At 39.6% G+C, this 18,995-nt stretch overlaps 1 protein-coding gene across 6 annotated transcripts; it reads right to left on the bottom strand.

Moving 5' to 3' along the window:
* Positions 1-4,258: 4,258 nt before the first annotated feature.
* On the bottom strand, positions 4,259-13,505 carry KRT222 (keratin 222). 6 transcript variants are annotated; one of them, XM_059149636.1, is made up of 6 exons: positions 13,301-13,414; positions 10,070-10,194; positions 9,100-9,320; positions 7,260-7,336; positions 6,948-7,083; positions 4,259-6,550 (listed from the first exon to the last, which is right to left on the bottom strand). In XM_059149636.1, the coding sequence occupies exons 2-6, from the start codon at positions 10,184-10,186 to the stop codon at positions 6,322-6,324; spliced, it is 780 nt and encodes a 259-aa protein (XP_059005619.1). In that variant the 5' UTR covers positions 10,187-10,194; positions 13,301-13,414; the 3' UTR covers positions 4,259-6,321. The 6 variants fall into 6 exon arrangements, with proteins under 6 accessions (XP_059005619.1, XP_059005618.1, XP_059005617.1 ...); XM_059149635.1 differs by having other exon boundaries at positions 10,070-10,273; positions 13,301-13,407; XM_059149634.1 differs by having other exon boundaries at positions 10,070-10,273; positions 13,219-13,406.
* Positions 13,506-18,995: the final 5,490 nt, after the last annotated feature.

The following is an 18,995-nucleotide window of genomic DNA, read 5'->3' as shown; positions in this document are numbered from 1 at the left end:
AAGGATCTGTAATTTTTTAAAAACACTGTTGACATTTGGTGACTGTTTGGATTCTTGGGCTGCTCTTAGGTGCTTTTCTGTGTGCCAGCAGGGACCAGGGCATCTCCAGAAGTCTGCACAGCCAGGCATAAGTGACATTTTCTGTAATTCTGCTTCCAGTATTTTTATACTCATAAGTAGGGGTTGGTGAAATTGAAGGGGAAGACTGAAAGAGAGGTCATCAAAGGGTAATAGGTAGTCTGAGTTGTACTTGAGTTAATATACAGTTGACCTTGAACGGGGGGAATAGGTAGGGTGGGTTGGGGACCTCCCCTGATTGAAAATCCAGCTGTAACTTTTGATGCCCCCCAAACTTACCTACTAATAGTCTACTTTTGATTGGAAGCTTTACTGATAACGTAAGTGGTAGGTTAGCACATATTTGGTACCTTAGATGTATTATGTACTGTGTTCTTACAGTAATACCTAACTTTGTCTTAAAATTTCTTTGGCATTTCTAGGCTATACAGTTCCTCTGCATTTTCGAATTGTTGCAGATCTCCAAAAAAAATTTCCCAGTGTATTTATTGGGGGAAAAAATCCATGTGCAAGTGGACCCGCACAGTTCAAACCCATGTTGTTCAAGGGTCAACTGTACTTGAAATTGCATTTTTAGTATAAAAGCATCTGAGACCTATAAAAGACTAATGTAAGATACATGGAGCTTCAGCAAGGATCTCAGTACCTTCTTTCTCTGGTCTTGTCCAGCACCTCCCGCCTGGGTTCTTCCCTGCACTTGGGGTTATGGTGGGGGATTGGGCAAGTGCAATGCTGGGGCAGGTGCTCCATTGTGTCATCTCCAGGCAGTCCTCAGCAGGTGCTAGATGTTACACTGTAGTGAGAAAGGGATGGCACAAAAATGGTGGAAAAAGAAAGGAGGGGAGCTGAGTGTGACGGGGCACTGATGCACTTTCCCACCTCCTCATCTTTACTTAAATGCCATCTTCTCAGCGGGTCTTCTCAAACCTTTTTAGAATTGCAGCTCATTTTCCAGCTCTCTCCATGGTCTTTGCTTCATTTTTCTCCTATAGCTCCTATCATCACCTAACATACTATATTTGTTATAGATTTTATTTTGTTGTCTTTTTCTTCTCATCAGAATAAAGGCTTCTTGAGGGTGGGGACTTTTCACATCTGGAACAGTATATGGTACGTCCAGGTGCTCAGTATTTGCGGAATGAATCAATGGGTATCTCATTTTCTCTGCTTGGCTCTTTTCCCACTCCCAGAGAGTTGTAAAATTACGAAAGGAAGAGTACAGACAAAATATAATGGGAAAAAAGTCTGTTCCCTAGTCCTGAAGAAATTAAGACTGAAGAGAAAAATATTCAGCAAGACAGACTCTGTTTACACTGAGTTGTGGTGTCGCGCCCCCCGCAAGCGAACTCAGGTATGATCTTGTATGTACTGGGGTATTTATGGGAATGAGAGGACAGACTTTTGGAATGGTGGTTATTCCTAGAAAATATGAGATGCATCATTAATTATGACTAAACTATTATAACTATAAAGGTTGTTAGGAGCCCTCATAGAAGCCTAGTCTTAGGCCCAAGTAGTTTAGTTTTCTTTCTGGCAGCAAGACCCAGAAACTTGGCCTGCTTTCCTCTCTGACACTTACCTGTACTTTTCTGAGGTTCTTCCTCCCCCCCCAAACAGGGAAGCCAGAACTAGTGAGTGATTAAGTTGAATTTAAGCCCAGGTCTCTTTGATTTCTTTCCATAGTACTGTGGGAAAAAGCTGACGAAGGAGGCAGAATGTGGGGTAGAAAGAGAACCATGGCTCAAAAGGAAGAAGGAAAAGGAGAAATGGGAGACAACGAGGAAAATCCTGCAGTCCTTGGATACTTAGGTAGTCCATGACCAAGCCCTAAAATTCTGTACAATGTTTTCTGCTTCTCCTGCTGCCTCCCCCCCCCCCCAGCTAGATGGTTAGTAGTTCAACAGATTTTTCAGAGATCTGTGATAGCAAAAAGATTTTGAACCAACCACTGAACCATGTAGTTTGTAGTATTTTTTTTTAAAGATTTTATTTATTTATTTGACAGAGAGAAATCACAAGTAGACAGAGAGGCAGGCAGAGAGAGAGAGAGGGAAGCAGGCTCCCTGCCGAGCAGAGAGCCCTATGCGGGACTCGATCCCAGGACCCTGAGATCATGACCTGAGCCAAAGGCAGCGGCTTAACCCACTGAGCCACCCAGGCACCCCATTTGTAGTATTTTTAATGAAGCTATTTTAAATGGATTTTTTTCTTTTCTTTTTCTTTCTTTTTTTTTTTACTTTTTATTTTTTAAGATTTGTTCATTTATTTGAGAGAGAGATATTGAGCAGGAGGAGCAGAGGGAGAAGAGAGAATTTCAAGCAGACTCTGTGCTTAGCACAGAGCTTGAGGCTGGGCTCCATCCCAGGACTCCGAGATCATGACCTGAGCTGAAATCAGAAGTTAAACACTTAGCTCACTGCACCAACTAAGTGCCCCTTAAATGGATTTTTTTCCCCCTTAAAATAAGGAAAGGGATGAGAGCGTTCTTCCTGGGCCAAATAACTTATAAAAGCCTGGTTATAGGCAAAAGGGTGAAATAGGTTAATTTTCTTAGCTGTATCTGTGAAAGCAGAAGTCATGGGTATTCAGTTTCTATCGCTAGAAATATTTGTGATACATTGAAACCCAGTAGATTTCCAGGATAGAGTAATTCACAGTGTTTTGTAGAATTTCACAAAGTATGGTTTGCTTTAATAAATTTCCGAGTTGCCTGCAAAATGCCTTGGGGATTTGGGACACGGGCTTTGACACATGGTGTGGGAAAGGATGAAAACACGATGGTCCTGGAGAATCTGGGGGTATGGTCTAGCATCTACAGACCTTATTTGAGGGTCTAGGACAGGTATGAGCAAACACCTGGGATTGGAACTACTGCAGACCCAATCTGAGCTGCTTCCTGTTTTTATAATTAGGACACAACCATGCCTATGTGTTTCCATATTATTTATACTTGCTTTCAGCTACAAGGACAGAGTTGTATGGTTTTTACAGGGATCATATGTCCTGGAAAGCCTACAATATTTGCTATGTGGGCTTTTACAGAGCAAGTTTGCCAGTCTTGGCCTAGGGTCTAAGTGAATGAGGGAAACAGGAAAAGGCTTGTACTGATCACATGTATACCTTCCTTTAAAATCTGTATCTGTAGGGGCACCTGGGTGGCTCAGTAATTAAGCATCTATCTGCCTTTCAGCATTTTGGGATCAAGCCCTGCATCGGGCTCCCTGCTCGGCGGGAAGCCTGCTTCTCCCTCTCCCACTTCCCCTGCTTGTGTTCCCTCTCTTGGTCTGTCTCTCTCTGTCAAATAAAATCTTAAAAAATATATATATCTATAGTATGTCCATCTATTAACAATCTGTGGGTCCATGCTGGCCCTAATTTATAGACACAGAAGTAAATTCTCTGTGCACACACTTTGATTTTATGTGTACACACATTTGAATAATGTGTGTATACGTGTTATTTAACTAAAGTTTAATTTTGGCCCATGTCCCATACTATGTTTCCACTTGAAACTTTCAAATTAAATTTAAGCATTTTTTTTTTAAGAGAACGTTTTTGTACTTTGAAAACTATTGTGGTAGAACAGCTCCAATGAGGCAACTCCCTGGGAAAAGATAATTCGTCTGGCAGCAATGGAAGAATCTGAAAATTAGAAAATTTTCAGATTACTGTTGTGTTTTGAACTATTACTTAATCACCGTCAGCTATGATTGTTCTCACAAATTCCCAATGACAATTTTCATTCAAATGGTGCCGTATATTTGAGTAGTGCTTTATCAAATATTTTCATGTGTATATTATTTCAAACAACTCTGTGATGTAGGCAGGGTAGAAATATTACCAAGCACAGCATTTCCTATTGTTTTCAAGTGTGAAATTGAGGCCTAGGGGGACTCCAGTGATTCCTTCCTGCTCACATGGGGAATTAGTTACAGCACCCGGGGTTAAGGATCCTATAAAATTGTTAGTAACTGGAATTACTCTTTGCTTTTGTATTTGTATGTTAACATACACAAAAATCAGAGTGAAGAATATTAATTTCTACTCATCCATAAAATGAGGATAGAATCTTGTAGCCCAGCTGTCAGGATTAGAGAACATGTATGAGCTTGCTCAGGAAAGTGCCAGGAGCAGAATAAACACTTAGCAAATTATGGCTATTATACTTTTCCCAGGGTGATGCGATTGTTTTGATTCTCTTAATTAGAATATATCATTTATTAAACTGTACCATTCTTAACTTTTCTTTTGCAAAAAAAGTATAAAAACTATTTTCTGTCTATGGTTGCAGTTTTATTCCCAAAGGGAACTAACAATATTGGAACAATTAAACACAATACAATGTATCAAACTCAAATAAAATGCAGCTTTGGAGTTCATGTTTCAGGTTTTTTTTTTTTATTGTAGTGGTATCATTTACTTTGGTAAATTCATATCCCGATTTAAAATGCCCCAAAACAAATAATTTTTTTAAATAAATTCAAGTACTGTATTTTAAAATGTACATGTTATACACACAAGAGATGCATAGCAGAATTACTATAACAAGCAATTATGATGTCCAGTACTGTTCTGAACACTGCATGTAGATTATACTAGATATTGTTTTATTATGATTACTGTTGCTTAGTACAGTAACTTTAGTACAATAGTTTATATGATTGCATTTTTCAAAGCATTAATGAAATTAGTAGTAGCATAGCATTTAACTAATATTGAATGAAAACACTGTATAAGATGTATTTTAGGACAGATGCTTACACAAGAATAAGCATTTAACATGCTATTGTATCCTTGACAAAACAAATCATCCCTTTTGCTAAATAGAATAAGAGAGGCTGAAAGGAATCTAAAGGTAATTGAAAAAGAAAATTTTAAAATTTTATATCCCTGCATTATGTTAAAGATGATTTAACATAATTTTCTCCTGGTTAAAATATATATTTTGTTCTGAGTGAAATGAGAGAGAGATTGCAAAGACTGGTAATGAAAATGCTAACTGAGCTGTAGCCCTTTGATGATATTTTAGCTGGGAAAAAGTATGGTAAGTTGTACTCAACTTTTTTTTTTTTTTTTTTTTTGCTTAGAAAAAAAGTGATAGCCTATAAATTTCTAATGTTTTAAAACAGGTATTTATTATTTAAGGTCTTAAATAAATATGCCTGTATTAAATAAATTAAGTTGTTTAAAAAACTTTGCAACAGTACTTGGCTTATTCACAAATAGGTTTTCTGTCCGTATTTATTACAGTTTGAACAATTTAAAAATGGAAATCCTGCAAATACTCATCACTTAGATAACAATATTGTTCTCTTAACTCACATAAATGATTGCAAGAAATATTTATAATACTTTTACCTAGTATCTTACCTAATGCTCACATTGGATATTCAAATTAGTCACATTTAATTTTACAGAAGGAAAAGTTGGGATGGTGAGATTAGAGAACTCTATTCTAGTAATGGTAGCAACAAGATTTTCATCTTTTATTTGTGCCACTGGCCTTCTGATTTTTTGTGGGGGAAGACACAACCTTAAAGGTCCTTGAATAAAGTAACTCTTCGGAAAACAGATCATATTACAAAAAGCTTTTGGATGAAGATTTATTTAATCATCAGATTAGCCAGGGGTGTGTTCTATAGTTTGTTTGGAAGTGCTTGTGGAAAGTAACTCTGTTACTTTTCTAAGTATGCAAATGATTGTCTCAAAATAAAAAAAAAATTTTTTTTTTTGATATGTGAATAGTGAGTCCTCTTTAAAAGTTTGTTTACAATTGCTTTCTTTTTTAAGTAGAAAAATCTTTTTAGCTATAACCAGTCATGGAATAATGATGAATAAGTCAGTGTGATTCTTAATATAATACAATCATACTTAAACAAATTGTTCCTTTTCCTTAGAATACTCAGCCACTGAGTGAAATTTCAAAGACTTTTAACCAAGCCACCTTAATGCAACAAGTCTCTGATAAAATTTCAAGAGGAAAAGAACACTATTTGGAGTAAACAAAATAGAAACCATACTGAATTTCTGATCTTATTTTGAAGCTCCTCTTCTTCAAAGAATGCATCCATAATTAGATTCAGAGAAATTGTGTCCCTTCCTGTTTGTTTTCTGAAGAGAATCACACATTAATCATTGCATACATACTTAATAACTTACATTTTGGGACAGAAAGCAGTCAGCATGGCCCACCTTGGTCCACCCTAATGTCATTTTCAAATCAAGTCAAGTACTGTCGTTGGATTAATTAGCTGCTGATGGAGGTTTGATAGAGGGGATACTGCATGATCTTCTCATGATAAGCCTTACTTCTATATCTGGTAGATTATCCTGCTTAGTCTGTAAACACCCTTCATCAGTGGCTGCTAAATGAAGATCAAATCGAAGAGAAACCGATTTTTTCCTTAATCGAGGGTTATCTTTAAAGAAGGAGCCTTCCCATTCTTTAATAACTTCATCCACCTTCTCTGTCCTGAAATGATACAATAAACCTTTCCATATGAAGAAGTATGGATCTATTAAAAATATGTAATATGGATTCCACATAAAAAAGAAATCAAGAAATTGATGTAATTCATAATTGACACATTTTGAGTTATAACTCACAATTTACATTGTGGAGTTTATAATTTACATACTTTAAAAATCACACAGGTATAATTTCTAAGGAATTCTATGGAATTTCATGTTTTGATTATATTTTTGGAAAAATGGCGAATTAAGGATTGAGTACTCCTATATCTGAGTTTTGTTTATATTTACTCATGTCAGTGTTAAAAAATAGCATATTAAAATTATGTTTGAAAACACGCAAAGATTACTGAAGTTTGCATGTGTTTATTATTATTAGTCAAAGTTATTTTACTTACTGAATAGTGCCACGAGCCTCAGTGCTCTCCTTCACAATATTTCCATTTAGTATTGCCTGTTTGGTCACTGTTTCCACTTTTTCGTTCTCATACTTTTGTGGGAGCTTCGTTGAAAAAGATATTTCATTTATAATGGCTGTGAAAATGTTATCGTGAAACGTTAAACCACAGTGTTGAGTACTAGTCACAGTTGATTCATATGTCAAACTTCTTTCAAATATTGCTTGTTTTTGCTACTTTATAGTATTTAGTTATAATCCTTATAAATGGCACTTTATTTTTTAAGTTTGTTTACTTATATCAGAAACTCACCTGAAGGTAAAACAAAACCAACTCTACTTGTCGAAGGTTTTTGTTCTTTTTTCTCACCTTGGATACAACCATAATATCTGAAATTGGAAAGAATTATATTATAGAAGCAACACTGTGTTAGCATATAATTGAAACAAATGCTCACCAGTAAGAGAATGGATAAAATGTAGTGTATTCATACAATGGAAATTCTATTTAACAATGAAAATAAATGAACTAAGGGTACACTGTTTCTTTATGATGAATCTTCTAGTATACCACTGAGTGGGAAAATTGAAAGGTAATTTGTAGCTAATTTTATTTTATTTTTTTTTTTTTAAAGATTTTATTTATTTATCAGCGAGAGAGAGGGAGAGAGCGAGCACAGGCAGACAGAATGGCAGACAGAGGCAGAGGGAGAAGCAGGCTCCCTGCTGAGCAAGGAGCCCGATGTGGGACTCGATCCCAGGACGCCGGGATCATGACCTGAGCCGAAGGCAGCTGCTTAACCAACTGAGCCACCCAGGCGTCCCAATTTGTAGCTAATTTTATAAAGGTTAAAATAATAGGCAAAACAATTTCATATTTTGTTCAGAGATATATATACATATTAGTAGAAAGGAATGTTTACGGCAAATAAGCATCAGATTCAGGAGCCAGGTTAGACTAAGAAAGAGAATGGGGTTATGGGATAGGGTTAGGTGCCTGGAGTGGGGGTGGGGAGACTTCAGCAACACCACAAATATTTCACTTCTCAAGCTGGGGGAAGTGTGTACATGAAGTTCATGACATTCTTGATATTTTCTTGTATATCTTAAATATAGCATAGTGAATGTTTTAAAAATTGTATTAAAGGAATATTAAAGACCACTTTTCAACATCTTCAATGATTAGGCATTAAATAAAATCCACAACCACTTATTTTATTTAACAAGACATTATATGTGTGAGTATATTAACATACCTCTGTTTTAAGCACTTTACAAACAATCTATTCAATGCTCACAGGAATCCTATGAGGTGGGTAGTATCATTCCCATTTTATGGATGAAAAAACCGAGGCACAGAGAGGTTTGGTAACTTGCCTGGTGTCACTCAGCTAGTAAGTGGTAGATTTTGAATTCAATCCATGTTTTTCAAAACTTTAATAAATGTCAAAACTTATTATAGGTTAAAGCAGTTTCATCTAATTTTGTAGAAGACTCAGAATGCTGGAGCAAGCAAGAATAAAGTTTTCTTTCTATGGGAACATGGAAAATTGGAGGATGTCCTGTGCTCAAAGCCATGTGATCTTTTAAGTGATTGCTGATTATGAAACTGAATTAGTAAGAATTCCTCTTTTGTGATATTTTGATACTTTTGTTATCAAGAAATCCGGAAGTCTTTTAAATCATGTATTCAGAACTAAATTATTAATTTTGGCTTTTGATCTGTGGTGGGAGTGGGCCCTGGGTGGGGGGAATGTGGTAATATGTGCATTTTCCAAGCTTTCTTTGTGGGTGGTCCATAGAAGGCACTAACTAATTCTAAAAGAGATGAATGACAAGGAAAATGAGCAAGTCCAGAAAGGTCATTCTTGTAGTGATTGAGAATTATTTACATTTTCGCTATAGGTGTGAAGGGCTCTTTGTTGTAGCTACTGTCCCTGACTTCGGCCATTCTGTTCATAATTTTGGGAGGCTGGAACTAGTTCTTCCACATATTCTTCACAATGTCTACTAATCCTATTTTGCTGTAGGAACCCAGGGAGCATGCCATGCTGATGATGGCTCTTTAGACGTAATTTCTCTACCTCAACAAAGACAGAAGCTCTGTATTTCTGGTCAAGTGACCATTAACGACTGCATATGGGATTAGGTACCTGATTTCTTCCTTTTCTAGGAGGCGGCGATAAGTGGCGATCTCCTGTTCTAGCCTCATCTTCGTGTTGAGAAGCATCTCGTGCTCTTGAAGCTGCTTTTCAATGCCCCGCCTTACTTCCTGCAGCTCTTTTTCTAGTCCTTCAATCACGGCCTCTAGGTCTTGCAGCTGCATCTGGTAATGTTGCTCACTGGCGTGTAGGGAGTTTTCAAGGCCTCTTTCCTATTTTATATAGACTTTCATCAGTGAAATCAGTGAGACAAAATGTGCTGCTGAGATCGGATTTACAATGTCTCCATTCTATCGTGTTCTTTCAAAGTTTGCCATAATGGTATGTCACTTATGCAAAAGATGCTTCCTTACAACTGTGTGGAGGACGCAAATGAAAAAAAAAATTGTATCTAGATAGCTAGAGAGCTTAGTATTTCAAAGGAATCCCGTAATAATTCTTATGGCCAAAAACAAAACAAAACAAAACGAAACAAAAACCCTGCAGTGTGAGTGACTTATTATCATTCTGATTTATTTGGCTTTTTAAAAATTGGAAATATAAAATAGTGAATGTTAAAGCAGAGCAGGCTGCTTAGAAAAGGCATTTTAGGAAGGTATTTAAATATTTTTTACTATTAGAAATTTTAGGCATGGAGATAGAAGACTCCCTCCCCGCCCCCCCCGCCCCTCCCCCACCAAGGCTATATTCTCCCAACTGCAGCAATTAGAGAACCCTAGGATGATAAGAAAGGATTACTTCCTTTTTATAGCCATGAACTAGACCTTGAACCAACTGAGACTAGCAATGGCCATGATGGGGGTGGGGGTTAGTTGAACTAGGACCAGGGATAGAATTCTGTGGCCTTGCTTTTCAAGTTTCTCTCTGTAAGGTAATGGGTATTATTCCTTTCTCTCTTTCTCTTTTAATCAACAAATGTCTGGGGACTCAGTGGGCCAGTCTCTTTTGAGCTCATTCTCACCACTGCCTGGAGAGACTCAATTTCCACTTGCAGGTGGTGCCACTGGCGTCGCGCTTCCTTGAGTTCTGCTCGAGCTGCCTTTAAAGCCTCTTCATCTTTGTCCATTTTTTTGCTCATATCTTCTTCTAGCTTTAAGTAAGCCACCAGCCACAAGAATAACAGAAACAAAGAGCGCTCTTGAAAATGAGACCTTTAAAAGTCATCCTAGAAACACAGCATAGGCGCCTCATCAGTTTTTCTTTAAACTGTTAAATTTCAAAAGTGCGTCCCAGGGCTTAGTTACTCATTAGTCAGATAGGGGAGCAAGTGAATTGCTTCAGTGTTCTGAGACACAAAATGAACCTCAGGCATTTCTTCCTAATACGATAATCTATGAAATGCAGAGAAAAATACTTCTATTAAATGAAAAGTACCGTTTTTGGAGAATCTAAGTTTGAGGCCTCTGATTCTTAACTTTCTATTATTTATGACCTTATGAGGAAGATGGGTTGAAACTTAGCTATTATTTCCCCTGTATTTTCTTGTAGGCTGCTTTGTAAAAGCAGATAAAGTTATGTATCTGAAACCGATCAATTCTGGAACTGGGCATATGGACAGAGATTAAATACTGCTGGGAAGTTATATTATGAATAATTTAGAGAATTAGGTTATCATAGGCATTAGAGGCTCTAAAATGACTTCCGTAGAAGGAGAACCCCCAGTCAATTTACCTTATTTAACCGATCTTTTTGGAAAGCATGTTAATCTTGGGTATCTGGGGAAGTAGCCAAAATTACATCTTTAAAGATTGTTTTCTAAATGTCATCATATTAAATAACAAGTGGAATATGTTCTATTTGGCTTTGAATGTTCTTATGCTGATGTTCAAATCAAATGAAAGTATCCTTTGACAGAATTCTCAACATTTGCTCCCAAGAGCAGCAGAGGCAACGTATGGAATTGACTGTAGTATTTTGTAGCAAAAATGACAACTTATTAATGCTTTTATAAAAATGCATTTTGCAATCACAAATTTTAATTTGATGGTACAATAGATTTTTTTTTTTTTTTTAAAGAAAGCACTGCAGTAAATGAAAGTTCACAAAGTTTAGGGCAAGGCATTAAAGAACAAAATTCATACATCTCTTTTGGTTTGTTGTATCACTTTTTCTTAGTGTTAAGTTGGCAAAGTTAAGCAGCAACACTTAGCAGAGCAACTACAAAATAGAATGTTGAGAATGTAGCAAATAGGAGAGCATAAGAATGCTTGTATCTGCTGGTCTTTTGGATTTTGTGTATGAAACCAGCAGCTACATTTATGTGGTAGCTAGATGTTGAAGATGGTCCCCAATGACCCACACCTCCCCAAATTCATGTCCTTGTGTGGTCCCCTTCCGTACCAAATCTGGGTGGACCTTCTGTCTTGCTTTAGCCAGCAGAATGTGGCAGAAGTGCCAGCTATCGCCCTAAACCTCAGGAAGCCCTGACAGCTTGCACTCCTGTGCTTTTGGGGAGCCTTGGGCCAACATGTTAAGAAGTTTGGACATCCGGCTGGAGAGATTGCAGAGAGGCCAGATGGAGAGAGACCCTGAGGGGACCCAGAGAGAGAGAAACAGACCCAACTGTCTCAGCTGAGCTGGCCTTCCAAAAATCCCCTGCCAAGGCGCCAGACACGGGAGTGAGCCACCTTGGATGTCCCAGCCCAGCTGTGCCCCAAGATGATTACAGTCTCAGCCAATGTCATGCACAGCGGAAGAATCACCCCCACTGAACCTAGTCAACCCACAAAATCATGAGAGAATGTCATGGTTGTTTTAATCCACAAAATTTGGGGGTAGTTTGTTCTACAATAATAAATCACAAAAAGCTTATGTGTCTTTATTTTATAATAATGAATCAGGCTTCCCTGAATTTATTCTGACATTCCGAATTCTTTGGGGAAAAAAAAAACCCAACTTCTAAAGTAGATATATGTTAAACAGACCCTAAACAAAACTTATAGTAGCCTTGCCTTTTCCCTTTAATTTGCTAATTTTGGCATTGTGACTTACAAACTAAATAACTTGTATTGGTACCATGGCCAAATAAAATGTTTATTTGGTTTATAATTTTCAGAAATTATCATCTAATAATTTTTTCCTTTCTCTTTACAAAAGGTGAGTGAACTATTCCAATACTTAAATATCTCAGTGACTTTGCTTGATCTAGGATATTGATCATTCTTTGTGAAGAATGAAAATATTACCTAGAGGTAAAATTTATATTGTCACCAAAAATGAATTGTTAATGAAATAAAGTCCTATGATTTCCTAGAAATATTTTTTTACTTTTGGTGATTCTTCTTAAGTTCACTCTTTGCTGTATTTGGGTGCCTGGAATAGAATTTGAACTTAGATATAATAGGTAAAACAACCCCCAAACCCAAAAACCAACCCTGAATTTTTAAATCTTCTTTCTAAAATATTTGTTTGTGCATTTAATTTAAATGTTTGAGATCTTAATTAATTGCTAAATGAATTGTCACTTTAAAACAAAGTAAGTCTATGAAATTAGGATTTAGCCTTTATTCAACTGGGCTCTCCCTCTTTTTAATACTAAAATATTTCATGACTTGTACTGGAAATAAACATTTCTCATCTTGTAGTACAAAAGCAAAAATCTGTAAGTGGAGAGTCAGTATCAATTTGGGGGATTTTGATTCTCCCAGTTTATATCACTGTTTCGGAATGCCACCTTCACATACTTAGATAATTTCTATTTATAACAATCTGGTATAAAACTGATGACAGAAACCTTTCAGAAATATTTTATTTCGTTTTATCTCTACGAAGTGAGCAAGCTAATACATGTTACCATAAAGCTTGCCATTTTAAAGACGTTATTGAAACATTCTCTATAAATAACTCTGTAATATCTTTCGAAGGGTATTTGAAATGCCTCCTTCCTGAAGGATGGCTAAAAGAGGTTAGAGTGCCCCATTTTATTGCATGTTGGCCCCATGTTTTGTTAATGATAGGAACCTCACCACTGATGTAAAAATCATCAATTGACATGAATCAAACGGCCACATAACAGTATAATCCCAGCGTTTCCCCGTGGTCCCAGTCACATCGCAGTAAAACCTAAATTCCTTCCCCAGTAGACGCTGCATTGAAAAGGAAATACTGTACCTCAGAGAGGCCGGGACAGGAATTGGATAGACAGGGATTGTCTCCTTATCCTGGAAGGTGCCTGTCTGTATGAAATCATTACCTGGATCCTTGTTGAGAGCACGGTCTCTATCTGATTTCTCGTGAGGAGCTTTTCATAGTTTGCCCTGATCTCATTGAGTAGCTGGGACAGCTCCATTCTTTTCCCATCCTCCACCTTGGCTAAGTGAACCTTATCGATAGGATGAGTCGCTGCGGCAGAGCCGGTCTGTCTGCGTCGAGCAGAGACCGAGCTCCGCGGAGCCTTAAAGACGCAGAGCTCCCTTTTTCCAGAAGCACCGAAATTCCCGTGCTTCCCATCAGTTATGCAAATAGGCAGATCCTTTTCTCCTGCTGTCCTTGGTAGAGTAGAAGCCTCAGACTCTCCGTAAAGGAACAGGAAAAGGAAAACCTCCTCAGCATTTCTGAATTGGTTCTCCATAAAATTGAGCGTTTGAGGGGTGGGGGTGGGGGTGTCCACTTACCTTGGGTGTGAAGAAAATTGTTTTTTGTTTTCCCCCAAGATTCTGCATGGCAATTAATGAGGGCTGAAAACACGATAGCTAAAATTTTCTTTTATCGTTTTTCTTGCCATTTGGATTATTTAAACAGAGATGTTGTGGTGGGGCATTAGAAGATGTCATAAATCTCGAATATTTGGACAGGAATTGGGAAAAACTACCATCAGATGAGGCTGACAGTTGTCATTAGCCATGGGACTGACTGTCTTTCTCTCAAATGCATACTGTGTGGCTCATGGCCCGCTGCTGGTCCCATGGCACAGTTTGATGGCTTGAGGTGGGTGGATTCCTGAAGGCATACCCAGAGGAAGCGGCAGCTGGAGGTAAGCGCTAATAAGCTGTGAGAGCTGAGAGTTAACATTTCCAATACTTTAACAAAGTTGAAGAAATACAACCAGATGGTCTATGTTCAGGGGGTCTTCACTGGGGAAGACTCACTGTAGGGGTTACTCCTTTGTTAGTAAACGTATAGTAAATGACAACTCATATAACATTTGCACAGCCCTCCTAACTTTAAAAAGCATCTTTATGTCTATCATTCCATCTAAACTTCACAATCCTTGTCACTTTGTAGTCTGAAAAGGTGACAAGCCTGAGGCTGGAGGGGTTGAGCGTCTTGCTCAAGGTCCTAGGGCTATGTCATGGCATCTTTGGGACTGGAACAGTGCCTGCCTCTCTGTATCCATATATTGCCCCATCAGCCTCTGCATTCTCTCTCTCTCCCCACCTAAATTCCTTGTTTACTCTGGCCAGCTGGCTATTGGAAGTGACTGAAATATTTTGGAGAATAGATCTATCGTCATCGTTATTTGTAGAGTGGCTTGGCTGGAATTGTAGTTCAGGAAAGAGTAGTTCAGGAAATAATCAATCCTTGGCTCTAGTGCTCACAGGACCTTTGAATGTGCATTGTGTTCTTTTAATTTCTGAATTAATTCACTGATGGCCAGGCCAGTCTGTGCTGGGGATTCCTACAGTCCCCTGTAAACAAAGCTGGCCATCCATTGACCCTCCAGAGAGGAGAGGTTCTGGTCATTCTGGTCCTTTGTTTAACCTGATCCATGCCTCCTCCACCCTCCCCATCAGCCACAAATGATTGGTCTAGAGATGAACACTTGACCCAAGGATAGCCAATCCATGAGGCAGAGACCTATGTGGTAGCCTGGTACAAAAGCTCTGACTAGGGGAACCTAGGTGGCTCAGTGGGTTAAAGCCTCTGCCTTCGGCCCAGGTCATGATCCCAGAATCCTGGGATCAAGCCCCCACATCGGGCTCTCTGCTCCGTGGGGAGTTTGCTTCTTCCTCTCTCTCTCTGCCTGCCTCTGCCTACTTGTGATCTCTGTCTGTCAAATAAATAAATAAAATCTTAAAAAAAAAAAAAAAAAGCTCTGACTGAAGAGGGTCACTTATGATTACCAAGGTCAAACTGATCCCCTTTCTCGGTTACTGCAACAGAGAAATACAAAGAGAATCAGGCACTTGGTAGTGGGAAGAGAAGCAAGAGAGTAAAGAATTACAGTCACTATGTAGCTCCTGCTCATCTCTGTGGAAAGTACAGAAAGTTGAACTAGATTCCACAGGCTGGTCCTGTCAATCCGCATTTTAAGCAGGACTCCCAGATATTTCCTATGTACCCTAAAGCAGTACTTTCCAATAGAAATGTAAGGCAAGCCACAAATGCAATCCGCATACTAGAATTTTAAACTTTCTAGTAGCGAAATAAAGAGAGAGAAACAAAAACAAGTGAAATGAATTTTAGTATTATTCTTTTCTTTAACCTGATATAGCCAAGATATAATTATTTCAACTTGGAATCAAACTAAAATATTACTGAGCTATTTTACGCTCTTTATTTTTGGTAGTCTCTTTGAAAGCCACGTGGTGGGGAGACAAGATGAAGAAGGCATTACAGAGGAAGCAGTTAAAAAGAAAAGTGGTCAGGGTCAGATGGTGGAAAAGCAGGTGATGAAGATGGGGTTTTATTTGGCACGTAATGGGAGTCATTGCCGGTTTATGGAAGGGGAAGTCCCATGGTTGGATTAATTTGGAAATAGTGCCAAAGATTTCAGAGTAGGGACACCTATGAGAGAAGACGTATTAATGAAAAAGAAGGGAAGTTATTTTAGAAGTTCGGGGTAACTGTAATCTGGAAGCTGAATCTGAGTAACGCTGTAGGAATAGAGCAGAGGGGAGAGGAAATGACCTCTTAGAGCTTTAGCAAGGGACCGCTATTTACAAAGGAAGGGGAGGGAGGGACAGAGGTGACTCAGGTTTGCACTCTTTGCACCTAGAACCTCAGGGATACAGGGAAGACAGGAAGATAATGAGACAATTCAATCCAGACCCTTAAAGCAGCAGGATATGGTGGGAAAAGACCAATGGTTCAGTCCCTTCCTGCCGGTTACTAACAAGGCGAGCTTGGGTAAAGTCCTGATGGTTGTTGAACTCTAAGGTTCTCATCTGTGAATTGAGATGAATGATACATTTCTCATGCTACTTCTACGGCTTCTAACATTGTAGATATTGTTGTCGTCATCCTCAGTTTACAGATAAAGACATTGAAGTCCAGTTGACAGCAGAGGCAAGACTCAAGGCCAGGCAGTCCGACTCCCCAGTCTACCCTTCACAGCACAGCTGCTAACTTCTTAATAATCAGAAGTAGAACCCAGGCACAAAATAGAGGTCTTTAAATCCTTGCTACTTAGGGTGGGAGCTGGTTAGAAACGTAAGGCTCTCAGGCCACGTCCCAACCTCCCATATCAGAATCTTTGTATTATCAAGATACTTAGTTGATTTGTGTGCACACTGAAGTTTGAGAAGTACCATTTTAAAATCACTGGTTCTTAAACTTGCTGTGCAATGAACTCACTTGGGGGGAACTTTAAGAAATAGAGATGCTCCAGCCTCCTGCCAGAGATTTGAAGTTATTAGCTTAGGAGGTTTTGCCTGGGAATCAGCACTTTTAAAATTCCGCAGGGGAGTTTAATAAGTAGCAAAGTTTGACAATTATAGCTATACGTGTTACAAATGTTTCCTTCTACTGGTTCCCCATCCTGCTTCACCCAAAGGAAATGGGTCGTTAGTACAGGTGTAGTAAGACTAGTCGTTAAACTAGCAATGGCTGGTTTATTCATGCTGTGACTGGTGCAGATCTGAGTCAGGTAGATACGACATTATGCCTTGTTTATTTTTCTGTAACTAATCTTTACTTTGAGCTCCCGTTCTGTAGAGGAGGAGTACTTGAATCTCCTCAATTGGGTTCCCTGCCTTTTCTCCAGATGTTGCATCTAAATTTCAGGGAAGTTCGGTAGGTAGGATCAGGGCTGGTCAGGATGGTCCTTGATGTGATCCCGTCCGTCCAAGTCTGTGTTCACTAAGTCAATGACTGTTCTTTCCCTTTGTCCTGTTCACGTTATTGGGGGAAACAATTAAAAACAATAACTCCCAACCCAGAAAATCTTTCTGCAAAGGGAGAAGAGAATGAAAACACTTTTATTATTGGATAAACATTAAATCAGAATGGGAGACACAGTACAGGTAATCCGCCGAGATTGCAAAAAACAGAAAGAAATCTCACCGTTTTGTGTACTTACAACCCATGCATCCTCGTTCTCAAGATAAACAATAGCTAATCCTCAAGTAGGAGGACTGGATGTAGCAGCTGCTTTTAGGCAACAGGCTTGAACAATGGAAATTAGAAAGGGCCCATGGTAACCACCCATCACTGAGCTGAATACAGACGACCCACCTCAAAAGATCCGTAGGCCCTAACCTACCAATGGGTCCAAAGATCCGTAGGCCCTAACCTACCAATGGGCTACTTACAACCAGGCATGGTTACCAACAAGCGGGCAAAATTTCATAGTCCCCATACCTCCTCCCCTTCCCCTCTAAATACAGCTCCCACCCACTGCCTCATTGCAGATGCCTTTCCTTTGCTGCCCTGCCCGCTGCTCCCTTGTAGTGTAGTCAATCAACTACCTCCTTTGTTCTGCCTCAGGTGAATCCTGGCACTGGCCACACCCCCAGCCCCCACGCTCCTGACTGTTGGCTCACCTCTGGGGGCCCCCATCCGATCGATGGGGGAGAGACACCACACTCGACAGCCCCATGAGTCACACATAATTCATCCAGTAATTTGGTGACTTTCCCTGGTTATGGGGTGACCATCTGTGTTCACCAAGAGGCTTCACATAAAGGAAAATTACCCTTTATAACAGGATGTAGTTTGGAGAGAGGCTCCTACCTCCCCATGGAAACAGACAGGACTGTTTTGTTCCCAGGTCCTTGAGGAAGACCTTCCAGGTCAAGACCCTCCAGGTGGCATATGGGTCAAGGGCTTATTTCGCTTTTAAATAGATTTACTTACATTTCAAAGAGACCGAGAAAGTATTTGCAATTACATGGTTTCTGAGGTAAATGCTCTCAGAGAGGGGGAGTTGGTGTGTCTTCCCTTGTTTTCTACCTGGAGCCCTAGGCCTCTCCTTTCTAATTTGCTTTTGCCCTCACTGCCTCCAGCTGCCTGCCCTCTTGCAGACTCCCTTCTGGGAGGAGAGCCTGGGAACCATTCTGCTGCTTCCGGGTGCCACGGCAGGGAAATAGCGGGTAGGTTGTGGCCCCATCTGCCCAGACACACTGCTCAACCCAAACCTATCTGGCCCTCGTCCCTTTCCCAGGGCCACAATCCAAGAAGCAGTCCAGTCCCCAACTTCCCTCCCGTTTTGCTGCTTTGCAGGGGCTCGGACTCAGAAGCAAGGCCTGGGGCTCCCCTCCCAGGGATCCTCCTGTCTCCTTTCTCCTCTCTCCCTCTGGTCCAGAGAAGCTTTTCTCTTCTTGAGGGTTCTAGTGTAGGATGGTTCCAAGACCTGTCTGGTCCCTGAATCCTGTGTGTCTGGCACTGACACAGCCGGCAGAAAATGTGTGTGGAAGGAATGATGTTTCTTCTGTACCTTTTGACTCAGTCCTGAGTCCTCTTCAGTAGAAGACTTTATAAATGGCTTTATTCACTCTCCCCAAAGGCAATGAACAGAGTCACTTATTTGCTCCAAGGAGGTGGGAACCGGGCTAGTGAGGAACTAGCAGGAGACAGGTAAGCAGTTCAAGAACATTACACACCTCACGTTTTGGTGTTTGTAAATCCAAGGGTCAGGCACGCACCCATCTACCATCTTGGTGGATTTTTGCTGGGTGATATGAAGAGATCTCCCCTGACCCATTTCTACTTAAGATTGGATTTTTGCT

The sequence above is a fragment of the Mustela lutreola genome, chromosome 15 (assembly GCF_030435805.1).
Source record: "Mustela lutreola isolate mMusLut2 chromosome 15, mMusLut2.pri, whole genome shotgun sequence".
Classification (NCBI taxonomy): domain Eukaryota; kingdom Metazoa; phylum Chordata; class Mammalia; order Carnivora; family Mustelidae; genus Mustela; species Mustela lutreola.
The sequence above is the reverse complement of the archived record's forward strand: the minus strand, read 5'-3'. Positions and strand labels throughout refer to the sequence as shown.

Bases quoted from the DNA above. Each gene is read 5' to 3' on its own strand.
- KRT222 (XM_059149631.1), bottom strand. From the start codon at position 13,396: ATGGAGCTGTCCCAGCTACTCAATGAGATCAGGGCAAACTATGAAAAG. The intron at 10,199-13,300 runs GTAATGATTTCA...GCTTACTTAAAG, and splicing joins TGCTCTCAACAAGGATCCAG to CTAGAAGAAGATATGAGCAA. The intron at 9,321-10,069 runs GTGAGAATGAGC...TATATAAAATAG, and splicing joins TTGAGTCTCTCCAGGCAGTG to GAAAGAGGCCTTGAAAACTC.